Here is a 15471-nt window from a genome sequence, read left to right on the forward strand (position 1 = left end):
TTATATGGTGTACTGTAACGTACAGGTGCTTTATACTGTGGTCTCTCATGGATTAAAGCAAAGTGCAAATCTCCCGACTGACAAATGTTTGTATGACCAAGTCCTATAAGTGAAACCGCATGGAAAGGAGACCCCCGCCACGCAAACGCACACACAAACACTGAGTTGACTGAACAGCGCTGATTCATAAAACAACTAAGTAACATTATGATGTATGTTAGTAGTCAGATAAGTCAGTGAATTGTTTTAAAAAAGTTATACAAAAATGTGCTTCAAGATTATTCAATGAACTGAAAAAGCCACAAATAAAAGAATCATTAAGAAATTACAGTCACATTTACAGTCCTGTGCAGTATGTTTGTCTCCTGTATATACTGTAGGGACATGTTTTGTGATATTGGGGCAATAATAAAATTGTACTTGAATTGAATGCCCCTTGGCCAGGGGAGATATTGGGTGCGTTCGGAAATGTGCACTCAATGCACTGGTGTGCCATCTTGTCATTCGTCTATTCAGTGCACTCAGTGCGGTGTCATTCGAAAATCCAGTGGGCTGCGCCCCGGGTGTGCTGAGTGCGCGCACTCACCGACCCTACTCAGAAGTCGGGGTTTGGCAGTGGTGCATGTCAAAAATGGACCTTTATCAAGATCGATTATTCTATAGCAATAATCGATTATTAATCGATAATCGATTATTAATTATTATTTTTAATTAAAAAAAAAAAAAGTTTTTCTTTCTTCTGTTTTTTACTGGATTTCAATGCACATTTACATATGTACAACATGGCTCTTCAGGTAATTAGTGTGTCAGTGTACTGTTCACCTAATCTCTCTTACAATACAGAGGGCGCTGTTTTCCCCTTTTCTTCGATGATGGCTACCAAACAATCAAGCCTGAATCAATCACACCTGTGTCTGAGACAGGGGGGGAGGGGAGTGTGTAGCAGGCAGCTGCCACTCTGCTGTGCTCCTTCACTCTACACAGTTTACAGTTGGTGCTCGTGTGAAATATAAATCAATGGCCATTTACTATTATCATTAATACTATTATTAGCCTATATTTTGGTTGAAACTAACTAACTAAGCCAAAAAATAGTATTAAAAAAAAAAAACGAAAAAAATTATAATATATTTTTCGATTTTCGATTATGAAATATTAAAATCGATTATTGATTAATCGATCGATTAATCGAAAATCGATTAATCGTTGACATCCCTAGTCAACGCTGTGTTTTGAATGGTTGGCCGTGTCTCGAGCGCTACTCAACTGTGAACAATGAAGTAGGAATGATAACAAAATGCACTATTTGCGGCTTGATTGGTCCTTTGGGCTTTATTGTTACACACGCATCAATGTGTAAACTAACAGCTGGTAGGTCAATGTTATGAATTCAAATCACCTTTCAATAGCAACGTTACGTTAGCAACTGCTGCTTTTCAGAAGGTTTCGCTTCAGAGTTCAGAGTGAAAAAGCACACAGCTGCCCCGGCCCTTAACTGGTCGTTCGTAAATAAGCCACACTGAGTGCACTCTACAACGTCACCGCCCACTGCACTCACTAAACTGAACACACACCCAGTGCGCATTTTCCGAACGCACCCATAATATCCTTATGAGCTAGAGCCAGGGCTACTCTGTTACATTGACCCGCTAGTGACCTCCGCCCCTGCGGGAGAAAACCCGATCCAGGTCATGGCACTAATGTAACACCCAGGATTTGAACCCGTAGCTCTCCCAAGTGGGAAAACCAAACATCTTCCGCTCAGACAAAAGGGGAATCTCTCCCTCTCCGCCGCCGGGGGAGATATTAGACTGAAGGAGCTGGCATATAAGCTATACTCAATTACTATGAGCTGTTCTGTGATACTCAACCTTTTTTCCATTTCAAGCAACCCCCAAGGAACCAAATCGACCCATATTTGATTCCATTTGTACACTTACAGAGTTACAGATCCTGGGCATGTCAAAACAGGTGAACAGATCGGCAAAGAGATTCAGTGTAGAGCAAGGGTCTTATCAACGGGGGGGTACGCAGGGCCGCTGATGGGGGGGGGGGGGGGGGGGCAAAGGGTACTGTTGTCCCCATAGACCGTAACGTAAAATATATGGACAGTGCGAAGCCATTGGTTTCTATGCAGCGCAACTGAAGTGTTTTGGGTCCTTGGCATGGGTGTCACCGTCATAGATTACGACCAGAGGAGGCTATTGGCTGCCAACGGTCACGTGCAACCGCAGAGATACATGGGCGAAATACAGCACACAAAGAAGAACACAGTCGGCTGGTATCAGTTTAGTTGGCCACTCCCTCCGCAACTTTATCATCAATTTTAACATAAATGGGACCTTATTTTCACAAAACGCATATCAACATGATTGAAAGGCAATTTTTAACTAGCGATAGGAACCATAAAGTATTTATGAAAATGTTAATTAAGGTCAGAAAATGAAAGGGCCCATTGGGGTCCAATGGAGAACAATTCTTTTTGCGACCGGCCGGGGGGGAAAACAGCGAAACTAGCGGCCAATCATAGGAAGTTTTAGTTCTGTATTGGAATCATTTTAAATCAGCGGAACTATGCCCCTGGTTGTCCCCCCTCCTGGAAAGAGGGGCCCTGCGGTGGGGGGGGCCCCCGTTGAACAGGACTTGGGAGCAGTCTAGTTTGTGTAGGAAAGATTTGAGTGACTGTGAAAGAACTTTCTCCCATGGTAAGATTAAGACATGAAGCTTTATATAAACCCTATTATATTAAGCCTAAACAGTTCTGCCGCTGTGTAGAACTGTTTTTTAACAGTTTTCTTACTTTAAAAATGAATAATTTCCAGTGAAAAAAACGTATTTTTCGGCCCCTGCTCGCAGCACGAGGTGTTGTGAGCTTGTAGATCCGCTATTTTCGGCAAAGAGGTTTGGTGTAGAGGGGAAAAAGGGCAGATCAAGTACAGAGTGAAAGGTGAAGTTTATTAAGTATTGACAGTTCAAGCGGTTAAATATCTGAGAACACAAATTAACATGAATCCAAAATACACTGCTGTCAAACGAAACGGAAAACTATATGGAATCTATGAAAAGCTTCATTTCTCTCTCAACTAAGGGGTCCTTGGCCTGAAAACGTTGAAGACCCCTGGTGTCGAGGGTAAAAAGGGAGGAGGATGTAAGGTCCTGGAAGGACCCCGGTCAAGTATGTATGTACTGTAGGGTTTAATGTGCATTGTCCCATCTAAATAAACAAATAAAGTCAAGTAAAGTTAATGAGATCCACCTGGCCTTGCTCTTGGCTGTGTGGCAGTGTGTGTAGTGGAAGGGAAGGAAGGGATGGACGAGTGCCAGGATGTCATGGCTGACGTTGGCAGAGAGCGTGGCATGTGGCCTGCTCCGTGTTCTATTACCAACAGTTGTGTCTTCACAAAGCTTACGGTACACACTTGTATTCACAGTTTAGCACGCATCCATCCAATGGTAGACATTATAATCATCACACATGGCTTCATGGGATGCTTTACATTACCTAAATCAGGGGTCTTCAACGTTTTCAGGCCAAGGACCCCTTAGCTGAGAGAGAGATGAAGCAGGGACCCCCACAACCTTTTCATAGATTCCACATAGTTTCATGTTTGACAGTGTATTTTGTATTCATGTCAATTTGCGTTTTCAGATATTTAACCACTTGAACCGTCAATACTTAATAAACTTGACCTTTCACTCTGTACTTAGGCAGCTCTTTTCCCCTCTACACCAAACCTCTTAGCCGATCTACTGTGAGGCGTTGTGAACTTGTAGATCTGCTATTGTTTGCTAATGTTCTCAGAATGGGGCTCTTAAGTCTGACATCATTTTGTAGGCAGAGGAGAACTTTTGGGGCCAAAAGGCCCCAGTGCCCATGAATCTTTTTACTATTTTTACCATTTACTAATTTGTCTTCTCTTTCTTGTTGACAGGAAAGTGGTAGAATTATACTTTAGTCGTTATTTTTGTCTCGGATCTGTTGAAATAGCGAGGGACACATATTGACAATAAATCTGCTTGGAGGTCTGACTACAAAATGATTAAAAGCCCCACATGGACGATAGGGTTCAAGTGGTTAATATAAAAAAGTAGAAAAGGGGTGGACCCTGTTGAAGTCCCCTGACCTGAATTATAGGACTAAACTATACTGAAACAGATTAGCACCACAGATAACCCCAGATTACCGGCAAAATCAGTTTAAAAGAGAAAGTAAGAACAGCAAATATTCAGAGGAATCAGTTGGCAGAGTTTGGGATGAGTTTCATGTTTTGTTTGTTTGAGTGCAGGAATGTTAGCATTATGAATTTCAGACAAAGATATCTGAGTACTATACTGTAAATACAATAACTCACCCAGTAACTCACATTTTATTACTGCAATCTGATAAGCCAAAAGCTATTTGTAAATTCTTGTGCTTTTCTGAAAAAAAAAGAAAATAAATCTTCCTCTGTTCAAATAATGCATACCGTAACTGCATATTTGTGCATAGTGTAAGAAGGAGTTCTCCTTAACGATATGTCAGTAACGATCCGGTGCGCCAGCAGGAAAGCTAGAGTTCTCAAATTCTGCCCAAGCCCGACCCAGCCCCTACCCGACAACGTCGGGTAGGGCCGAGCCTAAAATAAATGCTAATTGATCAGGCCGGGCCGAGCCTCGGGCTCTGTCACTCAAGCAACAGAGAACAGGCGCATATCCCTGTCTGTCTGTCTGCACCTCGGCACTGAAGCCTGACCAATGGACCAAGGATGATCGGTGACACATACAGAAGTATTGCCTACTAGCAGCTTAGTTGTTGTGACCACGTCACTTACATAACCTTTGGATATACGGCAATTCTGCCTCAGAGCGTTAGCAGCATGAGCTCCGCGATGGAGAGGCTTGTTGCGACGTTAAAAGACACCTCAGTTTAACAAGTTTGTAATAAGTTAAATCCAACAAATTTGGTACATTCAAAGTGGAACAAACCTGTATATTTTGACAAGGACTTAAGGAAGATTCTATTCAACAGTAACAACATCATCAATTTAAGCACCACACGTTGACAACCTTACTTTTTTACAGATGATCAGCTCATCTGATAAGATATTATTTACTTTGCTTTCTGGTTAATGAAGTGTCCCTGTGACGTTGTGTGCATATATATTATTAAAGGGTTTACAGCCGCATCTGCACTTGCCTGCACTTGCCAAGCCTGGTTTGTATTGCATGTGGTGTCACGCACCGAACATAACAGATCTGCAAGCCCAGAATGCAAGCGAGATGAAGACGTTTCGGGTTTATAGATCTGCCCTGTCTGCTGCTGCTGTGTTGTGGGCCTTCATTTACACGCCCTAGATAAAATAACCTTGTTGTTGACGATGCTGGTTGAGACCCCAAGAAGAGCAGCTGCTGTAACTGTACAGTAAGCTAATGGGGAGCTAATAAATAAATCAAAACACGTGAACGTGGTCTTGAGTTAAATAAATAATGATGAGGAGGAGGAAAAAGGTGGGAAGAAGCTAAAATAAATAAACAAACAAATACATTTAGCTGGAGGGGATGACCCCCCAATGGGGGGGTGGGGGTCCCCGGACCAGTGGCCTCTATAATGTCAATGGGCGCAACCCGTCCTTCCACAAACCCAGGGGTCCTGTGGTGGCGAGACCGCCGCTGCTGCATGCAGCAGCAGGCATCAAATATCGTCACTGTCGGGCAGAAACCATGTATCTCCAAGTTTCAAATGTGTATGTTTTTTTTAGTAAATTAAACCCAACTTCATCATACAAAAGTGTCGCACAAAACTAGTGAAAATAGCCGATCCCGCGAGGCGTTGTGTGCTTGTAGATCGGCTATTTTCACTAGTTTAAATCATTTGTAAAATCAAAAATTCAAAACGAACGGTTTTGGACTTATAAGGTTTCCACCGGACAACGACAATATACCATGTCCATAATATGTGGCCAGTGAAAGTGTGTGTGTGAGAGAGCAGGGTGTTTGGTAACACTCTGTGGTCACTGGGTCAGTGTGTCGCTGGCTGAAACCTAAGCTCCTTCCTCTTGAGTCACTTAAAGCAACACTTAAGATTCCTCCCCGCTGGTTAATTACCAGAGCCCCAGAGTCAACAGTCAGTCTGTCAGTGAGTAGAGTGCATCCTTAAAGGAGACCGACCGACCGACTGTTGTTAAATATTCAAACCTTTGAAGTAGACATTCTGTTAGCAAGTGTCCAGTTAAAGGGAGCGTGGAACCCTATAGGATGATTTTGTAGCTTTGTTTTTTACAGTTCCAGCTTCCAGGTTAAAGCACTGACGTCAGATTAAAATCGTGGCAGGTAATAAGCCACACAGGCTGCGGTTGATAAAAAATCACCTGTGTGAACAGAGCAGTGGAGGCTGCATCTGTGTGTGTGTGTGTGTGTGTGTGTGTGTGTGTGTGTGTGTGTGTTTGTGTGTTTGTGTGTGTGTGTGTGTGTGTGTGTGTGTGTGTGTGTGTGTGTGTGTGTGTGTGTGTGTGTGTGCGTGCGTGCGCGTTCGTGCGTGCATGCATACATGAGTGTGTGTGCCTGGCCTGAACAACAGCGCCCCTCCCTTAACATGTGTGGTCATTAAAGGTATTGCAGGCTACATACAGACTCAGGCTACATACAGACAGACACGCACCCACGCATACACACACACACGGCCACGTATAGGAGACGGTGTGACCACCGCTCAAAAATGGGTGCGTTAAGATTTAGGTGTGCCCCCAAGAGGCCATGGCAGTGTCAAAGTGCAAGCATAGACAGTAGTCAACCTTAATCTAACACAATCTATTATTAGTTCGATTAGCCACAGCTGTGTTGCTTACATCACGGTGTGATTAAAAACCAGTAAAGGGGAACACACACCGGACGCGGACGGCTGCGCAGTGTCGCAGTATTGAGGTGCATGAAGTTGCTGCGCGGTAACACCAACTGGATGCTGCGCAGAGCATCCATTTCCCCCGGTGAGGAGAACATTTTCACTGCGCGGCAACGCTGGAAAAATAGAACAGCATCGTATCGGTGCGGCAGGCGAGGTGGCAGACGCACGCCATGCGCACGTCTGACGCTGCCGGTGTGGGTTTAGTTCATTGAAAATAATGGGGCTGTATGTTTTGACGCGCCGCCTCCGCGTCCGGTGTGTGTTTCCCTTCAGATGCCTAAGGATGACAAGCGACCTCAGTCGCAACCTTGGGTCGCAAGTACAGCAGATTAACACCATGGCAGTCCAGGAAGCAACACAGCTGCACCAAACAGACTAATAATGAGTGTGTTTGATTTTACAAAGGTGTGTCCAGACCAGAGCCAAAGGCATGCCAATGTTCAAGCATGATAGACAGCATTGGCACTCCTAAAATATAACACAGGGGTCTTCAACAGGGGGTCCGGGACCCCTAGGGTCCCGGACGAGGCGTTGTGAGCTTGTAGATCATCTATTTTCGGCAAAGAGGTTTGGTATAGCGGGGAAAAAGAGCAGACGAAGTACAGAGTGAAAGGTCGAGTTTATTAACTCACTGAATGCCATCCTTGATTAAAAATCTACAAAACTGGTGCCAGCCATTTTGTTTAATTTTGCCTTTTTATGGGGGCCAAAATCATATTTTGTACTTAAATTACATATATAAATCTATGCTTCTATCGAAAGCCACACTACCCCTCTTACAAAGGAAAACATGTATATTTATATATATATATCCTATCATTAGATTTGGGCTTCAATAGAACATGTGTAAGATGTCTTGATCATCATCATATGTGAATGCTGTCTCTGGGCCTGTGTGTAATATGGGGTGCAATGGACTGTGAAAACCACCAGGTGGTGGTCTCCTACTATCTGATCAACTAACAGAAGAAGGAAGAAGACGTCCATCTTTTTTTTGGTTTGGGCCTTGTTGTTTACATTTTGGCCAGGCCTTTTAGCTAGCATGCTATACACTTTAGAGCCCTGGCGATCGCGATCAAGGATAGCAATCGCACGGGAAGTGTATAAATGAACGTTTTAAGATAACATTTAAACGGCCGGAACCAATGTTCGGTTATACCGTTTCCCGTCGGACTGTGTTACACTGGTGCTACAGTCAAATCGGCCGTATCGCTCCGGTCACGGAGGCTCATGGCAAACTTCTAGAGCGATTTTTTTGAAATTACAATTATGAAAAAATTATAAAACTTTTGATTAATTAAAAAGACGTAAAAGACGTTTATGGCACTAAGGATCAAAGACGTAATAGACGTTTATGGCGTCCAGTGAGTTAAGTATTGGCGGTTCAAATGGTTAAATATCTGAAAACACAAATTGACATCATTCCAAAATGATGTTTGTGCTGTCAAACAATGAAACTAAATGTAAATGGAATCTATGAAAAGGTTGTGGGGGTCCCTGCTTCATCTCTCTCTCAACCATGGGGTCCTTGGCCTGAAATCGTTGAAGACCCCTGATATAACACATTATTAATTCATTATAGACCCTCAACGCCTCACGTTGCGAGGCGTTGTGAGCATGTAGATCTGCTATTTTCACAATAGAACCGTGATATACAAAATGTCAAGCTCCTACCTTGGAGCTGTGCTCAGCCATGGTGTGGTAGTTGAGGCCAGCCTTAGACCTGAATTGCTTGTGGCACTGCTGGCATTTCAGGGCGTCCTGGAGCTGCAAGGGTTAAAAGTGCAAAAATGGGGTCAGCATTTATTTATTCTATGAGGAGAAAAAGTGTTGATGATGATGGTTATGTAAGGCAGTGTTTCTCAACCAGTGTGCCGCGGACCTTTGGTGTGCCCTTTGAGATGCTTTGGTGTGCCCTTTGAAATTTGACAACCTTTTTAATACCTCAAGAAAGAAAAGAAAAATACCATTACTGCATCAAAAGTAATCAACAGGGGCGCCCGCTGGCCTGGTGGTCAAGGCGCATACCACATACTAGGCTATGATGCCTGCTGGCGTCGCCAGTTCGATTCCCGATCCAGACGACCTTTGCCACATGTCATTCCCCATCTCTCTCCCCATTTCTTGTCAGTCTACTGTCCTATCAATAAAGGCATAAAAAGCCCAAAAAACAAATCTTAAAAAAAAAAAGAAAAAAAAAAGTAATCAACAAACTATATAAAAACTGGTAAGACAGTGCCCAAATTGTTAAATAATATAAGAAAGAAGCAAACATTTTGAAAATAGCCACACACACACACACACACACACACACACTGTATATATCTAGGTGTGCCCTGGGATCTTGAAGTGAGCAGATAGATCTGCTATTTTCACAATAGAACTGTGCTATACAAAATGTAATGCCTCAACTCTTAGTGCTCGTCAGGGTAGGGGGTCCCCAGTTAAAATATAATTATTTTAGGGGCCGTGGCCTGAAAGGGTTGAGAACCACTGAAGTACATTGCCGGACATCAAGTGACATTAAGGGAACCAGCAAAAATCACACTTCATAATACACAATGTTCTCTCTCTCTCACAGATAACCACTTCCTCGCGTCATCACAGCATCGTTGCAGAGGCTCATCTCCGTGTATCGATCCGGTTGGGGGACGTACAGGAGGTGTTTTGATGATGAGTGACCCGACGGCGGTAATGTGGTGATTCTGTCAGCGCTTAACAGCGAGAGCTGTCACTTTAATAGAGTCACACGGCCTGCAGAGAGCCAAGGCGCCATTAACCCATTTAGGCCTAGGATTATTGACTGCTTTAACTATTGAAAAATAGCAGATATACAAGCTCGCAGCGCGGCACTCGGTGCCGTAGAGCTTGTAGATCTGCTATTTTTGAAAAAACGTGAAAATTTGAATTTTGACCCGATTCTATAAATGTCTTTTGAATCCTTCTAAGGTTTTTTTTTTGAAAAACCTATGTTTCTATGTCAGCAATCTGGCTATAGCCATCGTCAAAGAAAAGGTCCTTTTCACTCAACTGGAGCTCAGTTAGTCTGTTCTTGAGAGACTACTCTGTCAGTGGTTCTCAAACCTTTTCATGTGAAGGACCCCCAAAATGATATTTATTTGGCCACGGACCTCCATCTCAAAATATTTCGTTCCAAGGACCACCCAGAAGCAAAATCTGAGTTACAAACGTTCGCTCTAAAATTACATATATTCAAAGATTTGCACACATTTTCACGACTTTTTCAAAAAATAGCAGATCTACAAGCTCGCAGCGTGGCACTCGGTGCCGCGCTGTGAGCTTGTATATCTGCTATTTTTCAATAGTTAAAGCAGTCAATAATCCTAGGCCTAAATGGGTTAAAAAAAAAGACGACTGTGAGAAAGAGGAAGAAGAAGAAGAACACGTCGCCTCGGAGCGGAGGCCCCAGAGAGCACTGACTGGACCACTCTAAGCCCGGAACACGTTTTATTTTTTCCACGGGAAAACGGTCTCAATTGACCGTATTATGATGACACACCACTAGGCCATGTTGCTTTTACTTCATACTCCCCAGTATGAGAGATGAAGTAAGAGAAGTATTAGCAAAATGGCAGCCAAATGACAGTGTCGCTGTCATGCAAAAAAAAGAAAAAAACCATGTACGTCCAAAATCTTTGGACAGAACATGTGTTGCAAGTTTGCAACCCACCCCGCCCCCTGCTTCAGCCATGTTCTTTTAATATGCTTATTGAACACAATAAACTGTAATGAAAACAAACCGCGCCAGTGTAACCGTATCCTTCCGATGCATTTCGAAAGACACTGTTATAGCTTTCACATCATCATCATGGCATTATAGAAAGTATAGCTATAGAGGAAGCCGGTCGACAGCGCCGTATTTATATAACAAACCCAATATTATTTCCACTGTCCCCGTGATCAATACCCTTACTGTAATTGCTCCCCAGACGACGCGCTCTGGCACAGTATTGTTCCTCAGAGAGAAGGCGAGACACAAGGTCGTTTCCCCTTCCCCGGGGAGGGAGGGGGGGGGGGGCTATAAACTAGTGGCGGTGATAATCCAATGTCGAGGTCACCGCTCCGAGGGCCGTGAGTGAGAGTTTATTCCGCAACAGCACAGAACTCGTATGGGAAAAAATCTTTGGGAAAGTCCAAACGAATAAAAACGAAGGGCCCAACAGTCTTGTAAAAACGTTTAAAAGTTTATCTAGGCAAAGGGGACTGTGATTACTTCACTTGGTCTTCGTGGTGTGCAGACAAAGCAGCAAAAACAGTTGATTACATGCGTCTGGAACGGCACGAAATCAACCCTGTCGGGCGTTGCAGTTCATATGCTAACTCAACATTAACGTAACGCCAAACATATGGTACATGCATTCGACTTACGCCCGAAAAGCAGAAGTCGGGGGAAGTTTACATTAACCCCGGCCAATTGGTTTGAGTGTGCATGAATTGAAAACACATGCGCCACTTATATAATTATATATTATATTAAACTAAACGGAGTGTCTCTTCTGGAGTGGAGCATATGGCGTATGATTTATAGGACCAGTGTCACCTCACGTGCAGGCGAGGTTTGAGAAATCCAAGAATGAGCGCCCGACATAGTTTGAGATTGTAGAAATGCGAGGCAGATGTGGTTGTAATGGACGACGGTGATGACAGCTACTTTAAGACAGAGAGAGAGGAGCAGGACAGCTAAAAGTCACATTTATATTTCGGCATCACTCACTGAAAATATATAACACACACACACACGCACGCACGCACGCACGCACACGCACACACGACACACACACACACACACACACACACACACACACACACACACACACACACACACACACACACACACACACACACACACACACACACACACACACAGGGACGTGCTGGCCATTGGGAAAAGCGGGACAACTCCCGAACGGCCAGGCCGGCCATTAGGAAAATATTAAAAATAAAATGTCGGCCTTCGTTCCATTTTGGGGGCTGGGCGGCCAACAAAGTAAATCGTCACTTTCGGGCAGAAACCTCGTATCTCCAAGTTTCAAATTTGTAAATTTTTTCGCAAAGCAAAGCAAAGCCCTGCTTCATCATACAAGGCCATCGCACAAAAGTAGTGAAAACAGCAGATCTACAAGCACACAACGCCTCGCGGTGCGAGGCGTTGTGTGCTTGTAGATCGGCTGTTTTCACTAGTTTAAAACATTTTTAAAATGATGAATACAAAACAAACGGTTTTGGACATACAAGGTTTCCACCCGACAACAACGAAATATAACTCATGTAATTGGCCCACTGGCTTGTCACTTGTCATGATCTGAAATGGCAAATCTTTGAGTAGCAGCAGCAGTGCTATAGAGAGAGATCTCTCTCTATAGCACACAATGAGGGCCTCTACAACTCTTTTTCCCGGGCTGAATCAGGGGCCCAGCACGTCCTTGCACACACACACACACACACACACACACACACACACACACACACACACACACACACACACACACACACACACACACACACACACACACACACACACACACACACACACACACAAGAATTCTCTCTCCTGAGAGAGTGGGAATGTTACTGTTTTACTGTCACTTTAGTGTGTATATTATATTATAGTATGTATATTATATTATGTCTGGATAAACTCCAGTCCTACAAACACTCCATGTATCTAAGTGATACATTGTAATTGAATGCAATTATAAAGATATAGTCACTTTTAAGTAATTAGTGGTTCCTATTTCTGTTGGCCTACTTTTAGATTTATAGTAAAGCCTGATAAAAGTATTGATCTTTGATGGAAGTGATGTCACGTGATGTCACAATGTCAACATAATTGAGGCGTTACAGAATCACGTAAGGACGTACTGACAAGATGTGCTGGTTTTCATTGCGACCAAGGGTCGCAGTTCAGTATGTGAAACAACGCCTGGACGTGTACACTTTGTTACGGTCTATGGGTTTGCCGCTCTGACATCATACTCTTGACATCACTGTGATGTCAGGGGAACCACTCTAGCAGAATGGGTTTGCCGCTCTGACATCACGCTCTGGCTTCACTGTGACGTCACACTAACAGAATCCCTTTTATGCACTTATATGGAGTTCCCTATTAAACCCATATCTAAACAGGAATCCATATGGGAATGCCCATTATGGAGGCCACATACCACACTAACAAAATCCATATATGGCCAAGACAGCCCATATCGGTGTGGCTGGTTCTCCATATATGGGCATAAAACGGTATGATGTCAGATGTAATAGACATCATAGGACTTTCACATAACGAATAACTGAGTAAGCATGTTTGGGCTCTCAGAGCATATCTCCATTATACAGTATATGGATCTCCATATATGGGTACCAGGGGTCTCCATATATGGGTAACTGGTCCGATATACATGACTGGCCAGATGGCCAAGACAGGGCGCTTGTCGCCCTGAGGCGTCTTACTAGTAGTTAACTGTGACCTTCGGTCGCAATAAATCTATCTCTACTTAGTCTATGTCTCTCAGAGTGTGGACAGGCGATCAGACTGACCTTCTGGCAGATCTCCATGTGTTTCTTCAGCCCCTGGACGGTCTTCCTGGTGACCATGGAGCAGGTGGGACACACCACCTCACCTCGCTCCGAGATGGCATGCTGCCACTGGGCGTCCGACGCAGGGCCTGAGAACAATCAAACAATTTTAAGCGTTTAGCGTTTTAACAAGTAGCAGTTGCACTCATTCAGAATTTCAAAGTGACTGTCGCTAGTGGTGGGCGATATGGCGATACATATCGTTGAGACTAGGGATGTCCGATATTATCGGCCTCCCGATATTATCGGCTGATATTAGCATTAAAAATGTATATCTGAAAATATCTGTATAGTTTTTTTAAATCAAAATTGTTAAAATCGCTAAAACGATAGAAAGCAGTAAATGAAAACATTTTAACGCCATAGACTGTAAAAAAAATATGGACGGTGGGAAGCCATTGGTTTCTATGCTGCGCAAATGAAGCTTTTTTTGGCCGTTGTATGGGCGACGCCATCATTGTAGAAATCAACGTTCATTGGTAGAAATGATACCATCTCGAATACTATTGGCTGCCAACAGGAACTTTTAGTTCTGTGTTGCTTCATTTCATTCTCTAATTACAATCTAAAATATGAACCCTTGTTGTAAAAAAAAAGTAAAAAAAACAAAGTTGTCGTTCTAATAATAATAATCTTTATTGTCCCTGAGGGGAAATGTGTCTTCACAAGTCTGTTCAACACAAAAACAACACAAAACCATATAACACAAAACAACACAAGACAGATCATCAGGTCCCCACTATTCACAGAAAACCATCCTAGCGACGGGGGCGCTTGCTTAGCAGATTGTTTAGGGCAGCGATGGCTGAGGGGACAAAACTCCTACAAAACCGTACCTTGTGCCACGTCAAAGTTCTGTATCTACGCCCCGATGGCAAGAGGTCGAAGTAGCGATACAGAGGATGATCAGTGTCATTTGTTATTGAGAGTGCTAAGCGTTTGATGGCCTTATCGTTCATATCAGCAAGTGCGGGTGTGGGAAGTCATGATGATCTTGGAAGCAATACAGGTAATACTGTAAAGTTTGTTTCTGTTAGGCATGGACAGTATAGTGAAGAAACATGCTGAGCAATACAACAGAATAGGTTGAATAATACTTTTGTATAGTAATAACAGAAGACGGAGGGCAACAGACAGTGATCTTAATTTACGGATTACATGAAGTCTTTGCTGAAAACGTTTACGGATAGATGTAATGTGTTGATCAAACCTAAGTTTATTGTCCACAGTAAGTCCAAGATATGTGAAGCAGAAGCTGTCAACCTGTTCTACTGTTTTACCATGAATGAGGATTGGGTTAAGTCCAGTGTGTTTTGTTTTGTCCACGTTCAGTCATTATTACTCTGCAGTGAACGTGTTAACAACATGTTGTGTTGTTCGTACACCAGTGTTCCCTAATGTGCGTCTCCACGGCCGAGCAGGCTGTGAAAACAGACGTCTCCTCTGGGACAATACGGTCTAATCTAATCAAAGACGGCCCATCAGTCAGTCACAACTCATTCAGTTAATTATAGACTTGATTGGAGGCCTGTGTGTCGCCTGGCTGTCCTGGCGCCAAAGGCCAGCGCGATGCTGTCACTTGTGCACCGCGTCACGTTGGTGCGTCTGCTTGCTATTTTAACTGCCTCACTTCACTTTTTAACCCGTTTAGACGTTGGGAATTATTTTATACTTTAGCTATTGAAAAATAGTAGATCTGCTATTTTTGAAAAGTCGTGAAAAGCTATTGCGCAAGTCTTAGAATATTTCGACCTGATTCTATTAATGTCTTTTAAATCCTTCAAAAGGTTTTGAAAAAAATGCATGTTATAGTCGTGGGCCTTAGGAAGATAGAATGGTAATTTCGTGCTAATCAGTCTAAAAGCGCCACATTTTGCACAGATGTAGCCCAGGGCATGCTCTAATGATTTAGCTAGGGCGCCCGAGTCGGCGACCTTCGGGGTCTCACTTCATGCTGCGCTATGAACTTGTAGATCTGATATTTTTGAATTAAA

General features: G+C 43.3%; 1 protein-coding gene across 2 annotated transcripts in view; it reads right to left on the minus strand.

Moving 5' to 3' along the window:
• Positions 1-15471, minus strand: part of znf512b (zinc finger protein 512B) — a 123958-nt gene that overhangs the window by 27879 nt on the left and 80608 nt on the right. For both annotated transcript variants that reach the window (XM_080734242.1, XM_080734241.1), the window contains 2 exons: positions 13439-13566; positions 8555-8647 (listed from right to left, as the gene is read on the minus strand). In XM_080734242.1, the coding sequence (XP_080590368.1) occupies positions 8555-8647; positions 13439-13566 (221 nt within the window). The remainder of the gene's footprint in view (positions 1-8554; positions 8648-13438; positions 13567-15471) is intronic.

Source organism: Nannobrachium achirus (genome assembly GCF_963921795.1).
Source record: "Nannobrachium achirus genome assembly, chromosome: 9".
NCBI lineage: Eukaryota > Metazoa > Chordata > Actinopteri > Myctophiformes > Myctophidae > Nannobrachium > Nannobrachium achirus.